This window comes from Oncorhynchus tshawytscha, unplaced genomic scaffold (assembly GCF_018296145.1).
Source record: "Oncorhynchus tshawytscha isolate Ot180627B unplaced genomic scaffold, Otsh_v2.0 Un_contig_4570_pilon_pilon, whole genome shotgun sequence".
Classification (NCBI taxonomy): Eukaryota; Metazoa; Chordata; class Actinopteri; order Salmoniformes; family Salmonidae; genus Oncorhynchus; species Oncorhynchus tshawytscha.
Window position 1 is genome coordinate 165,705 of NW_024609514.1, and position 25,516 is coordinate 191,220.

General features: G+C 44.4%; 1 protein-coding gene across 1 annotated transcript; it reads right to left on the reverse strand.

Moving 5' to 3' along the window:
• Positions 1–17,233: 17,233 nt before the first annotated feature.
• On the reverse strand, positions 17,234–24,781 carry LOC112241651 (guanine nucleotide exchange protein smcr8a; the record flags this gene model as incomplete). Its single annotated transcript, XM_042315647.1, has 2 exons — positions 17,234–18,371; positions 24,558–24,781. Coding segments are annotated over 2 exons (810 nt in total), but the record flags the coding sequence as incomplete, so codon positions are not given.
• Positions 24,782–25,516: the final 735 nt, after the last annotated feature.

Below are 25,516 nucleotides of genomic sequence, written 5' to 3' on the forward strand. Positions count from 1 at the left end.
ACTAGGTGTAACCAGACAGCTATACATAACTAGGTGAACCCAGACCTGATGAAACCAGACAGCTATACATAACTAGGTGAAACCAGACCTGATGAAACCAGACAGCTATACATAACTAGGTGAAACCAGACCTGATGAAACCAGACAGCTGTACATAACTAGGTGAAACCAGACCTGATGAAACCAGACAGCTGTACATAACTAGGTGAAACCAGACCTGATGAAACCAGACAGCTGTACATAACTAGATGAAACCAGACAGCTATACATAACTAGGTGTAACCAGACCTGATGAAACCAGACAGCTATACATAACTAGGTGAAACCAGACAGCTATACATAACTAGGTGAAACCAGACAGCTATACATAACTAGGTGTAACCAGACAGCTATACATAACTAGGTGTAACCAGACCTGATGAAACCAGACAGCTATACATAACTAGGTAAACCCAGACAGCTATACATAACTAGGTGAACCCAGACAGCTATACATAACTAGGTGAAACCAGACCTGATGAAACCAGACAGCTATACATAACTAGGTGGAACCAGACAGCTATACATAACTAGGTGTAACCAGACAGCTATACATAACTAGGTGTAACCAGACAGCTATACATAACTAGGTGAAACCAGACAGCTGTACATAACTAGGTGTAACCAGACAGCTATACATAACTAGGTGGAACCAGACAGCTATACATAACTAGATGAAACCAGACAGCTATACATAACTAGGTGTAACCAGACAGCTATACATAACTAGGTGAAACCAGACAGCTGTACATAACTAGATGAAACCAGACAGCTGTACATAACTAGGTGAAACCAGACAGCTGTACATAACTAGGTGTAACCAGACAGCTATACATAACTAGGTGAAACCAGACAGCTGTACATAACTAGGTATAACCAGACAGCTATACATAACTAGGTGAAACCAGACAGCTATACATAACTAGGTGTAACCAGACCTGATGAAACCAGACAGCTATACATAACTAGATGAAACCAGACAGCTATACATAACTTTTTTTTTTTTTTTTTAAATTTTTTAAATTTCACTTTTATTTAACCAGGTAGGCTAGTTGAGAACAAGTTCTCATTTACAACTGCGACCTAGCCAAGATAAAGCATAGCAGTGTGAACAGACAACACAGAGTTACACATGGAGTAAACAATAAACAAGTCAATAACACAGTAGAAAACAAAGGGGGAGTCTATATACAATGTGTGCAAAAGGCATGAGGAGGTAGGCGAATAATTACAATTTTGCAGATTAACACTGGAGTGATAAATGATCAGATGGTCATGTACAGGTAGAGATATTGGTGTGCAAAAGAGCAGAAAAGTAAGTAAATAAAAACAGTATGGGGATGAGGTAGGTGAAAATGGGTGGGCTATTTACCAATAGACTATGTACAGCTGCAGCGATCGGTTAGCTGCTCAGATAGCTGAAGTTGGTGAGGGAGATAAAAGTCTCCAACTTCAGCGATTTTTGCAATTCGTTCCAGTCACAGGCAGCAGAGTATTGGAACGAAAGGCGGCCAAATGAGGTGTTGGCTTTAGGAATGATCAGTGAGATACACCTGCTGGAGCGCGTGCTACGGATGGGTGTTGCCATCGTGACCAGTGAACTGAGATAAGGCGGAGCTTTACCTAGCATGGACTTGTAGATGACCTGGAGCCAGTGGGTCTGGCGACGAATATGTAACGAGGGCCAGCCGACTAGAGCATACAGGTCGCAGTGGTGGGTGATATATGGGGCTTTAGTGACAAAACGGATGGCACTGTGATAGACTGCATCCAGTTTGCTGAGTAGAGTGTTGGAAGCCATTTTGTAGATGACATCGCCGAAGTCGAGGATCGGTAGGATAGTCAGTTTTACTAGGGTAAGCTTGGCGGCGTGAGTGAAGGAGGCTTTGTTGCGGAATAGAAAGCCGACTCTTGATTTGATTTTCGATTGGAGATGTTTGATATGAGTCTGGAAGGAGAGTTTGCAGTCTAGCCAGACACCTAGGTACTTATAGATGTCCACATATTCAAGGTCGGAACCATCCAGGGTGGTGATGCTAGTCGGGCATGCGGGTGCAGGCAGCGATCGGTTGAAAAGCATGCATTTGGTTTTACTAGCGTTTAAGAGCAGTTGGAGGCCACGGAAGGAGTGTTGTATGGCATTGAAGCTTGTTTGGAGGTTAGATAGCACAGTGTCAAATGACGGGCCGAAAGTATATAGAATGGTGTCGTCTGCGTAGAGGTGGATCAGGGAATCGCCCGCAGCAAGAGCAACATCATTGATATATACAGAGAAAAGAGTCGGCCCGAGAATTGAACCCTGTGGCACCCCCATAGAGACTGCCAGAGGATCGGACAGCATGCCCTCCGATTTGACACACTGAACTCTGTCTGCAAAGTAATTGGTGAACCAGGCAAGGCAGTCATCCGAAAAACCGAGGCTACTGAGTCTGCCGATAAGAATATGGTGATTGACAGAGTCGAAAGCCTTGGCAAGGTCAATGAAGACGGCTGCACAGTACTGTCTTTTGTCGATGGCGGTTATGATATCGTTTAGTACCTTGAGTGTGGCTGAGGTGCACCCGTGACTGGCTCGGAAACCAGATTGCACAGCGGAGAAGGTACGGTGGGATTCGAGATGGTCAGTGACCTGTTTGTTGACTTGGCTTTCGAAGACCTTAGATAGGCGGGGCAGGATGGATATAGGTCTGTAACAGTTTGGGTCCAGGGTGTCTCCCCCTTTGAAGAGGGGGATGACTGCGGCAGCTTTCCAATCCTTGGGGATCTCAGACGATATGAAAGAGAGGTTGAACAGGCTGGTAATAGGGGTTGCGACAATGGCGACGGATAGTTTCAGAAATAGGGGGTCCAGATTGTCAAGCCCAGCTGATTTGTACGGGTCCAGGTTTTGCAGCTCTTTCAGAACATCTGCTATCTGGATTTGGGTAAAGGAGAACTTGGAGAGGCTTGGGCGAGGAGCTGCCGGGGGGGCGGAGCTGTTGGCCGAGGTTGGAGTAGCCAGGCGGAAGGCATGGCCAGCCGTTGAGAAATGCTTATTGAAGTTTTCGATAATCATGGATTTATCGGTGGTGACCGTGTTACCTAGCCTCAGTGCAGTGGGCAGCTGGGAGGAGGTGCTCTTGTTCTCCATGGACTTCAGTGTCCCAGAACTTTTTGGAGTTGGAGCTACAGGATGCAAACTTCTGCCTGAAGAAGCTGGCCTTAGCTTTCCTGACTGACTGCGTGTATTGGTTCCGGACTTCCCTGAACAGTTGCATATCCCGGGGACTATTCGATGCTATTGCAGTCCACCACAGGATGTTTTTGTGCTGGTCGAGGGCAGTCAGGTCTGGGGTGAACCAAGGACTGTATCTGTTCTTAGTTCTGCATTTTTGAACGGAGCATGCTTATCTAAAATGGTGAGGAAGTTACTTTTAAAGAATGACCAGGCATCCTCAACTGACGGGATGAGGTCAATGTCCTTCCAGGATACCCGGGCCAGGTCGATTAGAAAGGCCTGCTCACAGAAGTGTTTTAGGGAGCGTTTGACAGTGATGAGGGGTGGTCGTTTGACTGCGGCTCCGTAGCGGATACAGGCAATGAGGCAGTGATCGCTGAGATCCTGGTTGAAGACAGCGGAGGTGTATTTGAAGGGCCAGTTGGTCAGGATGACGTCTATGAGGGTGCCTTTGTTTACAGAGTTAGGGTTGTACCTGGTGGGTTCCTTGATGATTTGTGTGAGATTGAGGGCATCTAGCTTAGATTGTAGGACTGGCGGGGTGTTTAGCATATCCCAGTTTAGGTCACCTAACAGAAGAAACTCTGAGGCTAGATGAGGGGCGATCAATTCACAAATGGTGTCCAGGGCACAGCTGGGAGCTGAGGGGGTCGGTAGCAGGCGGCAACAGTGAGAGACTTATTTCTGGAGAGAGTAATTTTCAAAATTAGTAGTTCGAACTGTTTGGGTATGGACCTGGAAAGTATGACATTACTTTGCAGGCTATCTCTGCAGTAGACTGCAACTCCTCCCCCTTTGGCAGTTCTATCTTGACGGAAGATGTTATAGTTGGGTATGGAAATCTCTGAATTTTTGGTGGCCTTCCTGAGCCAGGATTCAGACACAGCAAGGACATCAGGGTTAGCAGAGTGTGCTAGAGCAGTGAGTAAAACAAACTTAGGGAGGAGGCTTCTGATGTTGACATGCATGAAACCAAGGCTTTTCGATCACAGAAGTCAACAAATGAGGGTGCCTGGGGACCTAGGTGACTAGGTGAAACCAGACCTGATGAAACACGACAGCTATACATAACTAGGTGTAACCAGACAGCTATACATAACTAGGTGAAACCAGACCTGATGAAACCAGACAGCTATACATAACTAGGTGTAACCAGACAGCTATACATAACTAGGTGTAACCAGACAGCTATACATAACTAGATGAAACCAGACAGCTATACATAACTAGGTGAAACCAGACAGCTATACATAACTAGGTGTAACCAGACAGCTATACATAACTAGGTGAAACCAGACCTGATGAAACCAGACAGCTATACATAACTAGGTGTAACCAGACAGCTATACATAACTAGGTGAAACCAGACAGCTATACATAACTAGGTGAAACCAGACAGCTATACATAACTAGGTGAAACCAGACAGCTATACATAACTAGGTGTAACCAGACCTGATGAAACCAGACAGCTATACATAACTAGGTGAAACCAGACAGCTATACATAACTAGATGAAACCAGACAGCTGTACATAACTAGGTGAAACCAGACAGCTATACATAACTAGGTGAAACCAGACAGCTATACATAACTAGGTGTAACCAGACCTGATGAAACCAGACAGCTATACATAACTAGGTGTAACCAGACAGCTATACATAACTAGGTGAAACCAGACAGCTATACATAACTAGGTGGAACCAGACAGCTATACATAACTAGGTGAAACCAGACAGCTATACATAACTAGGTGAAACCAGACAGCTATACATAACTAGGTGAAACCAGACAGCTATACATAACTAGGTGTAACCAGACCTGATGAAACCAGACAGCTATACATAACTAGGTGAAACCAGACAGCTATACATAACTAGGTGTAACCAGACCTGATGAAACCAGACAGCTATACATAACTAGGTGAAACCAGACAGCTATACATAACTAGGTGTAACCAGACAGCTGTACATAACTAGGTGGAACCAGACAGCTATACATAACTAGGTGTAACCAGACAGCTATACATAACTAGGTGGAACCAGACAGCTATACATAACTAGGTGTAACCAGACAGCTATACATAACTAGGTGAAACCAGACAGCTATACATAACTAGGTGAAACCAGACAGCTATACATAACTAGGTGAAACCAGACAGCTATACATAACTAGGTGAACCCAGACAGCTATACATAACTAGGTGAACCCAGACAGCTATACATAACTAGGTGAACCCAGACAGCTATACATAACTAGGTGAACCCAGACAGCTATACATAACTAGGTGAACCCAGACAGCTATACATAACTAGGTGAACCCAGACAGCTATACATAACTAGGTGAAACCAGACAGCTGTACATAACTAGGTGAAACCAGACAGCTATACATAACTAGGTGTAACCAGACAGCTATACATAACTAGGTGAAACCAGACCTGATGAAACCAGACAGCTATACATAACTAGGTGAACCCAGACAGCTATACATAACTAGGTGAAACCAGACAGCTATACATAACTAGGTGAAACCAGACCTGATGAAACCAGACAGCTATACATAACTAGATGAAACCAGACCTGATGAAACCAGACAGCTATACATAACTAGGTGAAACCAGACAGCTATACATAACTAGGTGTAACCAGACAGCTATACATAACTAGGTGTAACCAGACAGCTATACATAACTAGGTGAAACCAGACAGCTATACATAACTAGGTGAAACCAGACAGCTATACATAACTAGGTGAAACCAGACCTGATGAAACCAGACAGCTATACATAACTAGGTGAAACCAGACAGCTGTACATAACTAGGTGAAACCAGACAGCTATACATAACTAGGTGAAACCAGACAGCTATACATAACTAGGTGAAACCAGACCTGATGAAACCAGACAGCTATACATAACTAGGTGAAACCAGACAGCTATACATAACTAGGTGTAACCAGACAGCTATACATAACTAGGTGAAACCAGACAGCTATACATAACTAGGTGTAACCAGACAGCTATACATAACTAGGTGGAACCAGACAGCTAACCAGAACCAGACAGCTGTACATAACTAGGTGGAACCAGACAGCTATACATAACTAGGTGTAACCAGACAGCTATACATAACTAGGTGTAACCAGACAGCTATACATAACTAGGTGAACCAGACAGCTATACATAACTAGGTGAAACCAGACAGCTATACATAACTAGGTGTAACCAGACAGCTGTACATAACTAGGTGAAACCAGACAGCTGTACATAACTAGGTGAAACCAGACAGCTATACATAACTAGGTGAAACCAGACAGCTGTACATAACTAGGTGAACCCAGACAGCTGTACATAACTAGGTGAAACCAGACAGCTATACATAACTAGGTGTAACCAGACCTGATGAAACCAGACAGCTATACATAACTAGGTGAAACCAGACCTGATGAAACCAGACAGCTATACATAACTAGGTGAAACCAGACCTGATGAAACCAGACAGCTATACATAACTAGGTGTAACCAGACAGCTATACATAACTAGGTGTAACCAGACAGCTGTACATAACTAGGTGGAACCAGACAGCTATACATAACTAGGTGTAACCAGACAGCTATACATAACTAGGTGTAACCAGACAGCTATACATAACTAGGTGAAACCAGACAGCTATACATAACTAGGTGAAACCAGACCTGATGAAACCAGACAGCTATACATAACTAGGTGAAACCAGACAGCTATACATAACTAGGTGGAACCAGACAGCTATACATAACTAGGTGAAACCAGACAGCTATACATAACTAGGTGAAACCAGACAGCTATACATAACTAGGTGAAACCAGACAGCTATACATAACTAGGTGAAACCAGACCTGATGAAACCAGACAGCTATACATAACTAGGTGAAACCAGACAGCTATACATAACTAGGTGAAACCAGACAGCTATACATAACTAGGTGAAACCAGACAGCTATACATAACTAGGTGAAACCAGACAGCTATACATAACTAGGTGAAACCAGACAGCTATACATAACTAGGTGTAACCAGACAGCTATACATAACTAGGTGAAACCAGACAGCTATACATAACTAGGTGAAACCAGACAGCTATACATAACTAGGTGAAACCAGACAGCTATACATAACTAGGTGAAACCAGACAGCTATACATAACTAGGTGTAACCAGACAGCTATACATAACTAGGTGAAACCAGACAGCTATACATAACTAGGTGAAACCAGACAGCTATACATAACTAGGTGAAACCAGACAGCTATACATAACTAGGTGAAACCAGACCTGATGAAACCAGACAGCTGTACATAACTAGGTGAAACCAGACCTGATGTAACCAGACAGCTGTACATAACTAGGTGAAACCAGACCTGATGAAACCAGACAGCTGTACATAACTAGGTGTAACCAGACAGCTGTACATAACTAGGTGAAACCAGACAGCTGTACATAACTAGGTGAAACCAGACCTGATGAAACACATGGTAAGGCTGTTTTAGTTTCTGGCATTCAGCCAATCCGTAACAATCACAAGAATAAAATACACATCTAATCAGCTTGACCTTTCAAACAGTCTCAGAATCTCCCACGAGTGTCCAATAGGGTTGAGATCTGGTGACTGAGACGGCCGAGGCGTACGGTTCACATCGTGTTCACGCTCATCAAACCAATCAGTGACCACTGTTCCCTGTGGATGGAGGGCATAACCATGGTAGCCAAAATAATGGCCTGCCCAGGATATTCATACACGAACCTAAGCATGATGGGATGTTAATTGCTTAATTAAGTCAGGAACCACACCTGTGTGGAAGTACCTGCTGTCAATATACTTTGTGTCCCTCATTTACACAAGGGTTTTGACCTGTAGATGATAGAACAGCAGTTAGGATATCGGAGGGAAACTAGCAGGATGGAATGGTCTGGTAACAGGTTATAGATGGAATGGTCTGGTAACAGGTTGTAGATGGAATGGTCTGGTAACAGGTTATAGATGGAATGGTCTGGTAACAGGTTGTAGATGGAATGGTCTGGTAACAGGTTATAGATGGAATGGTCTGGTAACAGGTTATAGATGGAATGGTCTGGTAACAGGTTGTAGATGGAATGGTCTGGTAACAGGTTGTAGATGGAATGGTCTGGTAACAGGTTATAGATGGAATGGTCTGGTAACAGGTTATAGATGGAATGGTCTGGTAACAGGTTATAGATGTGTAGATGGAATGGTCTGGTAACAGGTTGTAGATGGAATGGTCTGGTAACAGGTTGTAGATGTGTAGATGGAATGGTCTGGTAACAGGTTGTAGATGGAATGGTCTGGTAACAGGTTGTAGATGGAATGGTCTGGTAACATGTTATAGATGTGTAGATGGAATGGTCTGGTAACAGGTTGTAGATGGAATGGTCTGGTAACAGGTTGTAGATGGAATGGTCTGGTAACAGGTTGTAGATGGAATGGTCTGGTAACAGGTTATAGATGGAATGGTCTGGTAACAGGTTATAGATGGAATGGTCTGGTAACAGGTTGTAGATGGAATGGTCTGGTAACAGGTTATAGATGGAATGGTCTGGTAACAGGTTGTAGATGGAATGGTCTGGTAACAGGTTATAGATGGAATGGTCTGGTAACAGGTTATAGATGGAATGGTCTGGTAACAGGTTGTAGATGGAATGGTCTGGTAACAGGTTGTAGATGGAATGGTCTGGTAACAGGTTATAGATGGAATGGTCTGGTAACAGGTTATAGATGGAATGGTCTGGTAACAGGTTATAGATGTGTAGATGGAATGGTCTGGTAACAGGTTGTAGATGGAATGGTCTGGTAACAGGTTGTAGATGTGTAGATGGAATGGTCTGGTAACAGGTTGTAGATGGAATGGTCTGGTAACAGGTTGTAGATGGAATGGTCTGGTAACAGGTTATAGATGGAATGGTCTGGTAACAGGTTATAGATGTGTAGATGGAATGGTCTGGTAACAGGTTGTAGATGGAATGGTCTGGTAACAGGTTGTAGATGGAATGGTCTGGTAACAGGTTATAGATGGAATGGTCTGGTAACAGGTTATAGATGGAATGGTCTGGTAACAGGTTATAGATGGAATGGTCTGGTAACAGGTTGTAGATGGAATGGTCTGGTAACAGGTTATAGATGGAATGGTCTGGTAACAGGTTATAGATGGAATGGTCTGGTAACAGATTATAGATGGAATGGTCTGGTAACAGGTTATAGATGGAATGGTCTGGTAACAGGTTGTAGATGGAATGGTCTGGTAACAGGTTATAGATGGAATGGTCTGGTAACAGGTTATAGATGTGTAGATGGAATGGTCTGGTAACAGGTTATAGATGGAATGGTCTGGTAACAGGTTATAGATGGAATGGTCTGGTAACAGGTTATAGATGGAATGGTCTGGTAACAGGTTGTAGATGGAATGGTCTGATAACAGGTTATAGATGGAATGGTCTGGTAACAGGTTATAGATGGAATGGTCTGGTAACAGGTTATAGATGGATGGAATGGTCTGGTAACAGGTTATAGAAGATGGAATGGTCTGGTAACAGGTTATAGATGGAATGGTCTGGTAACAGGTTATAGATGGAATGGTCTGGTAACAGGTTATAGATGGAATGGTCTGGTAACAGGTTATAGATGGAATGGTCTGGTAACAGGTTATAGATGGAATGGTCTGGTAACAGGTTATAGATGGAATGGTCTGGTAACAGGTTATAGATGGAATGGTCTGGTAACAGGTTATAGATGGAATGGTCTGGTAACAGGTTATAGATGGAATGGTCTGGTAACAGGTTATAGATGGAATGGTCTGGTAACAGGTTATAGATGGAATGGTCTAACAGGTTATAGATGGAATGGTCTGTAACAGATGGAATGGTCTGGTAACAGGTTATAGATGGAATGGTCTGGTAACAGGTTATAGATGGAATGGTCTGGTAACAGATTATAGATGGAATGGTCTGGTAACAGGTTATAGATGGAATGGTCTGGTAACAGGTTGTAGATGGAATGGTCTGGTAACAGGTTATAGATGGAATGGTCTGGTAACAGGTTGTAGATGGAATGGTCTGGTAACAGGTTATAGATGGAATGGTCTGGTAACAGGTTATAGATGGAATGGTCTGGTAACAGGTTATAGATGGAATGGTCTGGTAACAGGTTGTAGATGGAATGGTCTGATAACAGGTTATAGATGGAATGGTCTGGTAACAGGTTATAGATGGAATGGTCTGGTAACAGGTTATAGATGGAATGGTCTGGTGACAGGTTATAGATGTGTAGATGGAATGGTCTGGTAACAGGTTATAGATGGAATGGTCTGGTAACAGGTTATAGATGGAATGGTCTGGTAACAGGTTATAGATGGAATGGTCTGGTAACAGGTTATAGATGGAATGGTCTGGTAACAGGTTATAGATGGAATGGTCTGGTAACAGGTTATAGATGGAATGGTCTGGTAACAGGTTATAGATGGAATGGTCTGGTAACAGGTTATAGATGGAATGGTCTGGTAACAGGTTATAGATGGAATGGTCTGGTAACAGGTTATAGATGGAATGGTCTGGTAACAGGTTATAGATGGAATGGTCTGGTAACAGGTTATAGATGGAATGGTCTGGTAACAGGTTATAGATGGAATGGTCTGGTAACAGGTTGTAGATGGAATGGTCTGGTAACAGGTTATAGATGGAATGGTCTGGTAACAGGTTATAGATGGAATGGTCTGGTAACAGGTTGTAGATGGAATGGTCTGGTAACAGGTTATAGATGGAATGGTCTGGTAACAGGTTATAGATGGAATGGTCTGGTAACAGGTTATAGATGGAATGGTCTGGTAACAGGTTATAGATGGAATGGTCTGGTAACAGATTATAGATGGAATGGTCTGGTAACAGGTTATAGATGGAATGGTCTGGTGACAGGTTATAGATGGAATGGTCTGGTAACAGGTTATAGATGGAATGGTCTGGTGACAGGTTATAGATGGAATGGTCTGGTAACAGGTTATAGATGGAATGGTCTGGTGACAGGTTATAGATGGAATGGTCTGGTAACAGGTTGTAGATGGAATGGTCTGGTAACAGGTTATAGATGGAAAGGTCTGGTAACAGGTTGTAGATGGAATGGTCTGGTAACAGATTATAGATGGAATGGTCTGGTAACAGGTTGTAGATGGAATGGTCTGGTAACAGGTTATAGATGGAATGGTCTGGTAACAGGTTATAGATGTGTAGATGGAATGGTCTGGTAACAGGTTATAGATGGAATGGTCTGGTAACAGGTTATAGATGGAATGGTCTGGTAACAGATTATAGATGGAATGGTCTGGTGACAGGTTATCGCGTCAATCCACAAACATTTGGTCAACATCTCAGTAAAACGGTGGTCGTCGCGTCAATGTTTAAAAACGACCCCCTTACACCCTCATGCTGACGTCACAACCCTCCCACAACGTTACTACGACAACGTTACTACGACAACCTTCGAAAAACATTTTAAATGTACATATTTATATTTACATATATATTTTAAATGTAACATATTTAAATGTATTTTGGGAAGAGCTGTGGTCACCATTTGTGGACAGTAATACATTAAAAGCAGTGTTTCTCAAACTCGGTCCTGGGGACCCCAATGGGTACTACCTTTTGGTGTTTTTCCCTAGCACCATACAACCTAGGGTCCCCAGGACCGAGTTTGGGGAAACGCTGCTTTAAATATATAACACCCAACATCCCTACGGTATTAAGGACCTATTTCCTGGTTGTTGTTGTTACATATTTCCTGGTTGTTGTCGTTACATATTTCCTGGTTGTTGTTGTTACATATTTCCTGGTTGTGTTGTTACATATTTCCTGGTTGTTGTGTTGTTACATATTTCCTGGTTGTTGTTGTATTGTTACATATTTCCTGGTTGTTGTGTTGTTACATATTTCCTGGTTGTTGTGTTGTTACATATTTCCTGGTTGTTGTGTTGTTACATATTTCCTGGTTGTTGTTGTATTGTTACATATTTCCTGGTTGTTGTTGTGTTACATATTTCCTGGTTGTCGTTACATATTTCCTGGTTGTTGTGTTGTTACATATTTCCTGGTTGTTGTTACATATTTCCTGGTTGTTATTGTTACATATTTCCTGGTTGTTGTTACATATTTCCTGGTTGTTGTGTTGTTACATATTTCCTGGTTGTTGTGTTGTTACATATTTCCTGGTTGTTGTCGTTACATATTTCCTGGTTGTTGTTGTTACATATTTCCTGGTTGTTGTTGTTACATATTTCCTGGTTGTTGTTGTGTTGTTACATATTTCCTGGTTGTTGTTGTTACATATTTCCTGGTTGTTGTTGTTGTTGTTACATATTTCCTGGTTGTTGTTGTTACATATTTCCTGGTTGTTGTTGTGTTGTTACATATTTCCTGGTTGTTGTTGTTACATATTTCCTGGTTGTTGTTGTTGTTGTTACATATTTCCTGGTTGTTGTTGTTACATATTTCCTGGTTGTTGTCGTTACATATTTCCTGGTTGTTGTTACATATTTCCTGGTTGTTGTTGTGTTGTTACATATTTCCTGGTTGTTGTTGTGTCGTTACATTGCACTTCTCCCTTTACATGTTACTTCCAGGTTGAAATATCACAATATTTAAGCATCAGGTTGAAATGGGGAAAATAATGTACCTGTGAAAATAGCTCGCCAATATCGTCTGATGTACAGTTGAAGTAGGAAGTTTACATACACCTTAGCCAAATACATTTAAACTCAGTTTTTCACAATTTCTGACATTTAATCCAAGTAAAAAATCCCTGTTTTAGGTCCGTTGGGATCACCACTTTATTTTAAGAATGTGAAATGTCAGAATAATAGTAGAGAGAGATTTATTTCAGCTTTTATTTTTTTCATCACATTCCCAGTGGGTCAGAGGTTTACATTCACTCAATTAGTATTTGGTAGCATTGCCTTTAAATTGTTCAACTTGGGTCAAACGTTTCAGGTAGCCTTCCACAATCTTCCCACAATAAGTTGGGTGAATTTTGGCTCATTCCTCCTGACAGTAATCTGTCTGTAAACAATTGTTGGAAAAATGACTTGTGTCGTGCACAAAGTAGATGTCCTAACCGACTTGCCATAACTATAGTTTGTTAACAAGAAATGTGTGGAGTGGTTGAAAAACGAGTTTTAGTGACCCCAACCTAAGTGTATGTAAACTTCCGACTCCAACTGTATGTATTATATGAACGGTGACCATCTGAAAATCCATTATAAATCCTGTTTTAAATCAGATTTCTTCCCAGCATGCTCCACGTATGCCATTTTAAATATGGCTTCCAGTACTGCTTTATCTTCAGGTTATTATGGTGCATCTGACAGTCCCTCTGTAGAGTACCACAGTACAGTCATAGGACCCAATAACAGGGGAATGGTTCACATCTGACAGTCCCTCCTCTGTAGAGTACCACAGTACAGTCATAGGACCCAATAACAGGGGAATGGTTCACATCTGACAGTCCCTCCTCTGTAGAGTACCACAGTACAGTCATAGGACCCAATAACAGGGGAATGGTTCACATCTGACAGTCCCTCCTCTGTAGAGTACCACAGTACAGTCATAGGACCCAATAACAGGGGAATGGTTCACATCTGAGTCCCTCCTCTGTAGAGTACCACAGTACAGTCATAGGACCCAATAACAGGGGAATGGTTCACATCTGACAGTCCCTCCTCTGTAGAGTACCACAGTAGAGTCATAGGACCCAATAACAGGGAATGGTTCACATCTGACAGTCCCTCTGTAGAGTACCACAGTAGAGTCATAGGACCCAATAACAGGGGAATGGTTCGAATAGTTTTCTCAGAATACAGTTCAGGATCTTAAAATAAGGGCTGTGTAAATCTCTCTTGGACAAGGTGATTCTTTAAATCAAATATAGGTTGCCTTTATTTACCCCTCCCCCCACACACAAAAAAAAAAATACGCTAATTAGCTGCTAATGTGGCTATCATAAAGAACTACAAATACCATGATGATCTGGACAAGAGACTGACGAATCGAGACAAAGGTAAGAATCTCTGTATTAACTATCTAATGTTAGCTAAATGTAGTTATTAATAAATTGGCTACATTTAATTTAAATGGACAATTCTGCGAACTGTCTTGTGTAAGTTTTTAATTGACACAATACCTGTTAGCAAAGGTGTCAGCTAGAGATGACGTGCAGGAGCATGCTGGGATTTGTAGTTTTGCATGTCTACTTTGATGCTAATTAGCATTTTCAAATCAGAGTAAACAGAGCCGAATATATTGATAAAAGTCACCTTGTCCGAGAGAGATTAACATGGTGGAAAAATGATTGGAACCATTTCCCTATTTGACCGCTAGGTTTTATGGGAATTATGACACCACTATGGGGCTCTATAAATCAATGATGTGTATAAACCCTGGATGGCTGACAAAGGGGTGCAGTATTGAAGCCACCGGCAGCCATCTTGGCTCTCCTTAATGATGTGTATAAACCCTGGATGGCTGACAGGGGGTGCTGTATTGAAGCCACCGGCAGCCATCTTGGCTCTCCTTAATGATGTGTATAAACCCTGGATGGCTGACAGGGGGGTGCTGTATTGAAGCCACCGGCAGCCATCTTGGCTCTCCTTAATGATGTGTATAAACCCTGGATGGCTGACGGGGGTGCTGTATTGAAGCCACCGGCAGCCATCTTGGCTCTCCTTAATGATGTGTATAAACCCTGGATGGCTGACGGGGTGCTGTATTGAAGCCACCGGCAGCCATCTTGGCTCTCCTTAATGATGTGTATAAACCCTGGATGGCTGACAGGGGGTGCTGTATTGAAGCCACCGGCAGCCATCTTGGCTCTCCTTAATGATGTGTATAAACCCTGGATGGCTGACAGGGGTGCTGTATTGGCCACCGGCAGCCATCTTGGCTCTCCTTAATGATGTGTATAAACCCTGGATGGCTGACAGGGGGTGCTGTATTGAAGCCACCGGCAGCCATCTTGGCTCTCCTTAATGATGTGTATAAACCCTGGATGGCTGACAGGGGGTGCTGTATTGAAGCCACCGGCAGCCATCTTGGCTCTCCTTAATGATGTGTATAAACCCTGGATGGCTGACAGGGGGTGCTGTATTGAAGCCACCGGCAGCCATCTTGGCTCTCCTTAATGATGTGTATAAACCCTGGATGGCTGACAGGGGTGCTGTATTGAAGCCACCGGCAGCCATCTTGGCTCTCCTTAATGATGTGTATAAACCCTGGATGGCTGACAGGGGTGCTGTATTGAAGCCACCGGCAGCCATTTTGGCTCTCAATTGTAAATAATATGTTGGAAGATATAGAAATCCATTTACTAATGTCACAACATTCATTTCTGACACGTTTATTCCATTATACACCTTAAATGTATAATTTTACACATGTGAGCTACACTAAAAAAATAAACACCCCCTTAAAACTACTAATGTTACTGTCCCAAACTACAACAACGACAAATACTGAAATACATGTAATTTGGTCCTCGAAACCTTTAATTGAAATGCTGTAGAATTCCATTCCATCCTATGGAGGACTGTCAAAATGGCCGACCGGTGGCTTAAAGCCTCTAAATGGCCAAAACAAAGCATCAGCAGTCCAGAGTCTATATACACGTCGTTGGTTACAGATGCAGTAACGAGCTAAATCCAACTGAACAAAACAATGGGAATGCCGTTGCCATGGAAACGCGTCGGGGTTAAGATCCCCAAGCTTCCTCATTGTCCCCCTACCCCAAAGCTAAATTAGCCTACAGTTACGCTACTGTCTATTTCACACGATGTTCAGGTATAATGCTTGTGTGGACGTTATCAACTCATCGTCACCAATCAAGTGCATTAGTTTTTTTTTTAAACGACATGACTACCATCAACGATTTCTGTATGCTAGCTATGCTACCAGCTTATACGGATGGGAGTTAGCATTTAGCGGTCACCTCTTCTTCTAAACCTGAAAAAGGGACAACTTCTACATGTTACGCAGGGAAAACAGTCCAATATATCGGGACTTAAGTAACTACATGTGGGTTTGTTACAAAACATACATCATAACAGATATGACAAATGATCCTCTTTCATTAGATTAGATGTGTTGAATGGGCACCAATCTGGTCTTTTTACAACGGCAACGTTCCTAAGCAACTGTAGTAGTACTGTGGTTCCGTGGACAACATGCAACGTCACGGGAGACAGACCGGCACGAACGCACACAGAACATATTAACGTTTCACACACAACACACACACTTCTCGCTCAGATCAGAAGGACGGTTCATAGTGACTTGTCAATCAATCAAAATCAGCGTCCAGGTCCCCCCGAGGTTAGGGCATTCATCGGAAGGAGGACTTGATGGACAGCATGATTGCGACGTCAATGACGTGAACACTGCTACATTACATTCACTAAACCCCCTCAGTCTCTCCTGGTTACCTAGGAGACAGAGACAGGCCCTCAGTCTCTCCTGGTTACCTAGGAGACAGAGACAGGCCCTCAGTCTCTCCTGGTTACCTAGGAGACAGAGACAGGCCCTCAGTCTCTCCTGGTTACCTAGGAGACAGAGACAGGCCCTCAGTCTCTCCTGGTTACCTAGGAGACAGAGACAGGCCCTCAGTCACTCCTGGTTACCTAGGAGACAGAGACAGGCCCTCAGTCTCTCCTGGTTACCTAGGAGACAGAGACAGGGCCCTCAGTCAGTCTCCTGGTTACCTAGAGAGACAGAGACAGGCCCTCAGTCTCTCCTGGTTACCTAGGAGACAGAGACAGGCCCTCAGTCTCTCCTGGTTACCTAGGAGACAGAGACAGGCCCTCAGTCTCTCCTGGTTACCTAGGAGACAGAGACAGGCCCTCCCGTCTCCAACCCAGAGTGAATCTACCGCAGATCTGTCTCCTCCGGTGTTGTTTTGAGGAGGTGAGTAGAGAGGACTTGAAGGCTCTCAGGAGATTCGACCACAGTCAGTGTTTCAGATCAGATCTTGTATAGGAGACTGGTGGTGTAGTTAAAGGTGAAGCTGGGTGGAGCACTGCTCCTAGTAGCAGACTGATGGATGGTAGGTTCTAAGTACTGCTCTGGGGTTATAGCACCCCCAGTGGTAGGGTCTAGGTACTGCTCTGGGGTTATAGCACCCCCAGTGGTAGGGTCTAGGTACTGCTCTGGGGTTATAGCACCCCCAGTGGTAGGTTCTAGGTACTGCTCTGGGGTTATAGCACCCCCAGTGGTAGGGTCTAGGTACTGCTCTGGGGTTATAGCACCCCCAGTGGTAGGGTCTAGGTACTGCTCTGGGTTTATAGCGCCCCCAGTGGTAGGGTCTAGGTACTGCTCTGGTTTTATAGTGCCCCCAGTGGTAGGGTCTAGGTACTGCTCTGGTTTTATAGTGCCCCCAGTGGTAGGGTCTAGGTACTGCTCTGGGTTTATAGTGCCCCCAGTGGTAGGGTCTAGGTACTGCTCTGGGGTTATAGCACCCCAGTGGCAGGGTCTAGTATGTTGTTAGCTTCCAGGTCCTGCTGTGTGGTTCCAGGCGTGTTGTCCTTCTCCAGGTGGGGTTGTGTCGTAACAGCGCCTCCTGAGGTACTGTCCAGGTGCTGCTGGTTGGTTCCAGGCGTGTTGTCCTTCTCCAGGTGGGGTTGTGTAGTAACAGCTCCTCCTGGGGTACTGTCCAGGTAGTGCTGTGTGATCAGCTGACTCAGGTACATCAGGATGGAACAGTCGTCTTCCCCAAGCCTGAGCTGATCCCTCAGGAAGCCCCTCGTCCTCTCCTCCACTTCCTGTCTCTGCTCCAGGTGGCTGATGGGAAGGTGGAGGTGATGCGTAAAGCTAAGGAGGAAGGCCCGGGAAGCCAGTCTACTGAGCACGTTCTGGAGATGAAGGAAGTAGGTGGAACCTCGACGCAGACGGGTTCGGTGGTCCGCCACGTTGGCCAGGAGGGTTCCGCGGTAGCCGGGGCAACGGAGGGTCTTCCGGTCGGCGTCCAGGACGGAGATGTAACGGCTGTAGCGAGACAGAGAGCAGAGCATGCTGGTCCCCACGGGAGACGCCATCCTGGGAGGTAAAGAGGGAGGAGAACTTCAGTCTGAGTGAGATGCATAGCGCCTCGTGAAAGTCTAGACAGATTTTATATTGATCAATAAGGCCGCAAAATGAGGGGTAGACTTTAATTAGGCTGTCTGTATGAGTAGGAGCTAGGAGGCATGTCTACTGTATATAGGGTAGGAGGCATATCTACTGTATATAGGGTAGGAGCTAGGAGGCATGTCTACTGTATATAGGGTAGGAGCTAGGAGGCATGTCTACTGTATATAGGGTAGGAGGCATATCTACTGTATATAGGGTAGGAGCTAGGAGGCATGTCTACTGTATATAGGGTAGGAGCTAGGAGGCATGTCTACTGTATATAGGGTAGGAGCTAGGAGGCATGTCTACTGTATATAGGGTAGGAGCTAGGAGGCATGTCAACTGTATATAGGGTAGGAGCTAGGAGGCATGTCTACTGTATATAGGGTAGGAGCTAGGAGGCATGTCTACTGTATATAGGGTAGGAGCTAGGAGGCATGTCTACTGTATATAGGGTAGGAGCTAGGAGGCATGTCTACTGTATATAGGGTAGGAGGCTAGGGAGGCATGTCTACTGTATATAGGGTAGGAGGCATGTCTACTGTATATAGGGTATATAGGTAGGAGGCATGTCTACTGTATATAGGGTAGGAGGCATGTCTACTGTATATAGGGTAGGAGGCATGTCTACTGTATATAGGGTAGGAGGCGGAGGCATGTCTACTGTATATAGGGTAGGAGGCGGAGGCATGTCTACTGTATATAGGGTAGGAGGCATGTCTACTGTATATAGGGTAGGAGGAGGCATGTCTACTGTATATAGGGTAGGGTAGGAGGCATGTCTACTGTATATAGGGTAGGAGAGGAGGCATGTCTACTGTATATAGGGTAGGAGGAGGCATGTCTACTGTATATAGGGTAGGAGGAGGCATGTCTACTGTATATAGGGTAGGAGGAATGTCTACTGTATATAGGGTAGGAGGCATGTCTACTGTATATAGGGTAGGAGGAGGCATGTCTACTGTATATAGGGTAGGAGCTAGGAGGCATGTCTACTGTATATAGGGTAGGGTAGGAGGCATGTCTACTGTATATAGGGTAGGAGGAGGCATGTCTACTGTATATAGGGTAGGAGCTAGGAGGCATGTCTACTGTATATAGGGTAGGGCTAGGAGGCATGTCTACTGTATATAGGGTAGGAGGCTAGGAGGCATGTCTACTGTATATAGGGTAGGAGCTAGGAGGCATGTCTACTGTATATAGGGTAGGAGGAGGCATGTCTACTGTATATAGGGTAGGAGGAGGCATGTCTACTGTATATAGGGTAGGAGGAGGCATGTCTACTGTATATAGGGTAGGGAGGAGGCATGTCTACTGTATATAGGGTAGGAGGAGGCATGTCTACTGTATATAGGGTAGGAGGAGGCATGTCTACTGTATATAGGGTAGGAGGCATGTCTACTGTATATAGGGTAGGAGGAGGCATGTCTACTGTATATAGGGTAGGAGTAGGCATGTCTACTGTATATAGGGTAGGAGGCATGTCTACTGTATAGAGGGTAGGAGTCATGTCTACTGTATATAGGAGTAGGAGGCATGTCTACTGTATATAGGGTAGGAGGCGGAGGCATGTCTACTGTATATAGGGTAGGAGGCATGTCTACTGTATATAGGGTAGGAGGTCTACTGTATATAGGGTAGGAGGCATGTCTACTGTATATAGGGTAGGAGGCATGTCTACTGTATATAGGGTAGGAGGCATGTCTACTGTATATAGGGTAGGAGGAGGCATGTCTACTGTATATAGGGTAGGAGGAGGCATGTCTACTGTATATAGGGTAGGGCTAGGAGGCATGTCTACTGTATATAGGGTAGGAGCTAGGAGGCATGTCTACTGTATATAGGGTAGGAGGAGGCATGTCTACTGTATATAGGGTAGGAGCTAGGAGGCATGTCTACTGTATATAGGGTAGGAGCTAGGAGGCATGTCTACTGTATATAGGGTAGGAGCTAGGAGGCATGTCTACTGTATATATAGGGGTAGGAGGCATGTCTACTGTATATAGGGTAGGGAGGAGGCATGTCTACTGTATATAGGGTAGGAGCTAGGAGGCATGTCTACTGTATATAGGGTAGGAGCTAGGAGGCATGTCTACTGTATATAGGGTAGGAGGCATGTCTACTGTATATAGGGTAGGAGGAGGCATGTCTACTGTATATAGGAGCTAGGAGGCATGTCTACTGTATATAGGGTAGCTAGGAGGCATGTCTACTGTATATAGGGTAGGAGCTAGGAGGCATGTCTACTGTATATAGGGTAGGAGGAGGCATGTCTACTGTATATATAGGGTAGGAGGCATGTCTACTGTATATAGGGTAGGAGGAGGAGGCATGTCTACTGTATATAGGGTAGGAGGAGGCATGTCTACTGTATATAGGGTAGGAGGCATGTCTACTGTATATAGGGTAGGAGCTAGGAGGCATGTCTACTGTATATAGGGGTAGGACTGCTAGGGAGGCATGTCTACTGTATATAGGAGTAGGAGGCATGTCTACTGTATATAGGGTAGGAGTCTAGGAGCTAGGAGGCATGTCTACTGTATATAGGGTAGGAGGAGGCATGTCTACTGTATATAGGGTAGGAGCTAGGAGGCATGTCTACTGTATATAGGGTAGGAGCTAGGAGGCATGTCTACTGTATATAGGGTAGGAGGCATGTCTACTAGGAGGCATGTCTACTGTATAGGGTAGGGCTAGGAGGCATGTCTACTGTATATAGGGTAGGAGCTAGGAGGCATGTCTACTGTATATAGGGTAGGAGGAGGCATGTCTACTGTATATAGGGTAGGAGGAGGCATGTCTACTGTATATAGGGTAGGAGCTAGGAGGCATGTCTACTGTATATAGGGTAGGAGGAGGCATGTCTACTGTATATAGGGTAGGAGGAGGCATGTCTACTGTATATAGGGTAGGAGCTAGGAGGCATGTCTACTGTATATAGGGTAGGAGGCATGTCTACTGTATATAGGGTAGGAGGAGGCATGTCTACTGTATATAGGGTAGGAGGAGGCATGTCTACTGTATATAGGGTAGGAGGCATGTCTACTGTATATAGGGTAGGAGGAGGCATGTCTACTGTATATAGGGTAGGAGCTAGGAGGCATGTCTACTGTATATAGGGTAGGAGGAGGCATGTCTACTGTATATAGGGTAGGAGGAGGCATGTCTACTGTATATAGGGTAGGAGCTAGGAGGCATGTCTACTGTATATAGGGTAGGAGGATGTCTACTAGGAGGCATGTCTACTGTATATAGGGTAGGAGGCATGTCTACTGTATATAGGGTAGGAGCTAGGAGGCATGTCTACTGTATATAGGGTAGGAGCATGTCTACTGTAGGAGCTAGGAGGCATGTCTACTGTATATAGGGTAGGAGCTAGGAGGCATGTCTACTGTATATAGGGTAGGGAGGAGGCATGTCTACTGTATATAGGGTAGGAGGAGGCATGTCTACTGTATATAGGGTAGGAGCTAGGAGGCATGTCTACTGTATATAGGGTAGGAGCTAGGAGGCATGTCTACTGTATATAGGGTAGGAGGAGGCATGTCTACTGTATATAGAGTAGGAGGCATGTCTACTGTATATAGGGTAGGAGGCATGTCTACTGTATATAGGGTAGGAGCTAGGAGGCATGTCTACTGTATATATAGGAGGCATGTCTAGGTAGGAGGCATGTCTACTGTATATAGGGTAGGAGCTAGGAGGCATGTCTACTGTATATAGGGTAGGAGCTAGGAGGCATGTCTACTGTATATAGGGTAGGAGGAGGCATGTCTACTGTATATAGGGTAGGAGCTAGGAGGCATGTCTACTGTATATAGGGTAGGAGCTAGGAGGCATGTCTACTGTATATAGGGTAGGAGGCATGTCTACTGTATATAGGGTAGGAGGAGGCATGTCTACTGTATATAGGGTAGGAGGAGGCATGTCTACTGTATATAGGGTAGGAGGAGGCATGTCTACTGTATATAGGGTAGGAGCTAGGAGGCATGTCTACTGTATATAGGGTAGGAGGAGGCATGTCTACTGTATATAGGGTAGGAGGAGGCATGTCTACTGTATATAGGGTAGGAGCTAGGAGGCATGTCTACTGTATATAGGGTAGGAGCTAGGAGGCATGTCTACTGTATATAGGGTAGGCATGTCTACTGTATATAGGGTAGGAGGAGGCATGTCTACTGTATATAGGGTAGGAGCTAGGAGGCATGTCTACTGTATATAGGGTAGGGCTAGGAGGCATGTCTACTGTATATAGGGTAGGAGGAGGCATGTCTACTGTATATAGGGTAGGAGGCATGTCTACTGTATATAGGGTAGGAGGAGGCATGTCTACTGTATATAGGGTAGGAGGCGGAGGCATGTCTACTGTATATAGGGTAGGAGCTAGGAGGCATGTCTACTGTATATAGGGTAGGAGGCATGTCTACTGTATATAGGGTAGGCCAGGAGGCATGTCTACTGTATATAGGGTAGGAGGAGGCATGTCTACTGTATATAGGGTAGGAGGAGGCATGTCTACTGTATATAGGGTAGGAGGAGTCATGTCTACTGTATATAGGGTAGGAGCTAGGAGGCATGTCTACTGTATATAGGGTAGGAGGAATGTCTACTGTATATAGGGCGGAGGAGGCATGTCTACTGTATATAGGGTAGGAGGAGGCATGTCTACTGTATATAGGGTAGGAGGCATGTCTACTGTATATAGGGTAGGAGGCATGTCTACTGTATATAGGGTAGGAGGCATGTCTACTGTATATAGGGTAGGAGAGGAGGCATGTCTACTGTATATAGGGTAGGAGGCATGTCTACTGTATATAGGGTAGGAGGAGGCATGTCTACTGTATATAGGGTAGGAGGAATGTCTACTGTATATAGGGTAGGAGGCATGTCTACTGTATATAGGGTAGGAGCTAGGAGGCATGTCTACTGTATATAGGGTAGGAGGAGGCATGTCTACTGTATATAGGGTAGGAGCTAGGAGGCATGTCTACTGTATATAGGGTAGGAGGAATGTCCACTGTATATAGGGTAGGAGGCATGTCCACTGTATATAGGGGAGGAGGCATGTCTACTGTATATAGGGTAGGAGGAGGCATGTCTACTGTATATAGGGTAGGAGCTAGGAGGCATGTCTACTGTATATAGGGTAGGAGCTAGGAGGCATGTCTACTGTATATAGGGTAGGGCTAGGAGGCATGTCTACTGTATATAGGGTAGGAGCTAGGAGGCATGTCTACTGTATATAGGGTAGGAGGAGGAGGCATGTCTACTGTATATAGGGTAGGAGCTAGGAGGCATGTCTACTGTATATAGGGTAGGAGCTAGGAGGCATGTCTACTGTATATAGGGTAGGAGGAGGCATGTCTACTGTATATAGGGTAGGAGGAGGCATGTCTACTGTATATAGGGTAGGAGCTAGGAGGCATGTCTACTGTATATAGGGTAGGAGGAGGAGGCATGTCTACTGTATATAGGGTAGAGCTAGGAGGCATGTCTACTGTATATAGGGTAGGAGCTAGGAGGCATGTCTACTGTATATAGGGTAGGAGGAGGCATGTCTACTGTATATAGGGTAGGAGGAGGCATGTCTACTGTATATAGGGTAGGGAGGAGGCATGTCTACTGTATATAGGGTAGGAGGAGGCATGTCTACTGTATATAGGGTAGGGAGGCATGTCTACTGTATATAGGGAGGAGGCATGTCTACTGTATATAGGGTAGGAGGAGGCATGTCTACTGTATATAGGGTAGGAGGCATGTCTACTGTATATAGGGTAGGAGGAGGCATGTCTACTGTATATAGGGTAGGAGGCATGTCTACTGTATATAGGGTAGGAGGAGGCATGTCTACTGTATATAGGGTAGGAGGCATGTCTACTGTATATAGGGTAGGAGGAGGCATGTCTACTGTATATAGGGGGAGGAGGCATGTCTACTGTATATAGGGTAGGAGCTAGGAGGAGGCATGTCTACTGTATATAGGGTAGGAGAGGAGGCATGTCTACTGTATATAGGGTAGGAGGCGGAGGCATGTCTACTGTATAGACCGTATATAGGCTAGTTATAACAGGATGCTGTAGAACACAGGCACCGCCCCTTCCTCCTCCTCCTCACCTCTGCAGTCCTATGAGTTTCCATCGCTGTAGGTCAGTGAGGCTGAAGGGGCAGGAGAGCCAGGGCTGGACCCTCTCCCCACAGCGCCCGGGTCCAGGCACGTAGAGGGCCAGAGCGGACACCAGCCTCCTGACCCTCCCCTCCTCAGATCCCAGGACCACCAGGGTTCGACCACTCAGTAGGGACCACAGGGCATGCAGGGCAACGGATACTGACGCACAAACCTGGAGGTAGAGACCGAGAGAGAGATGATCACATGTTATTGGTCACATACATGTTTTTAGCAATGTTATTGAGGGTGTTCCAACAGTCAGTAATATATAATGCTTGTGTTTCTAGCTCCAACAGTACAGTAATATATAATGCTTGTGTTTCTAGCTCCAACAGTCAGTAATATATAATGCTTGTGTTTCTAGCTCCAACAGTAATATATAATGCTTGTGTTTCTAGCTCCAACAGTACAGTAATATATAATGCTTGTGTTTCTAGCTAACAGTCAGTAATATATAATGCTTGTGTTTCTAGCTCCAACAACAGTAATATATAATGATTGTGTTTCTAGCTCCAACAGTAATATATAATGCTTGTGTTTCTAGCTCCAACAGTACAGTAATATATAATGCTTGTGTTTCTAGCTCCAACAGTACAGTAATATATAATGATTGTGTTTCTAGCTCCACACAGTAATATATAATGCTTGTGTTTCTAGCTCCAACAGTACAGTAATATATAATGCTTGTGTTTCTAGCTCCAACAGTCAGTAATATATAATGCTTGTGTTTCTAGCTCCAACAGTCAGTAATATATAATGCTTGTGTTTCTAGCTCCAACAGTCAGTAATATATAATGCTTGTGTTTCTAGCTCCAACAGTCAGTAATATATAATGCTTGTGTTTCTAGCTCCAACACAGTAATATATAATGCTTGTGTTTCTAGCTCCAACAGTAATATATAATGAT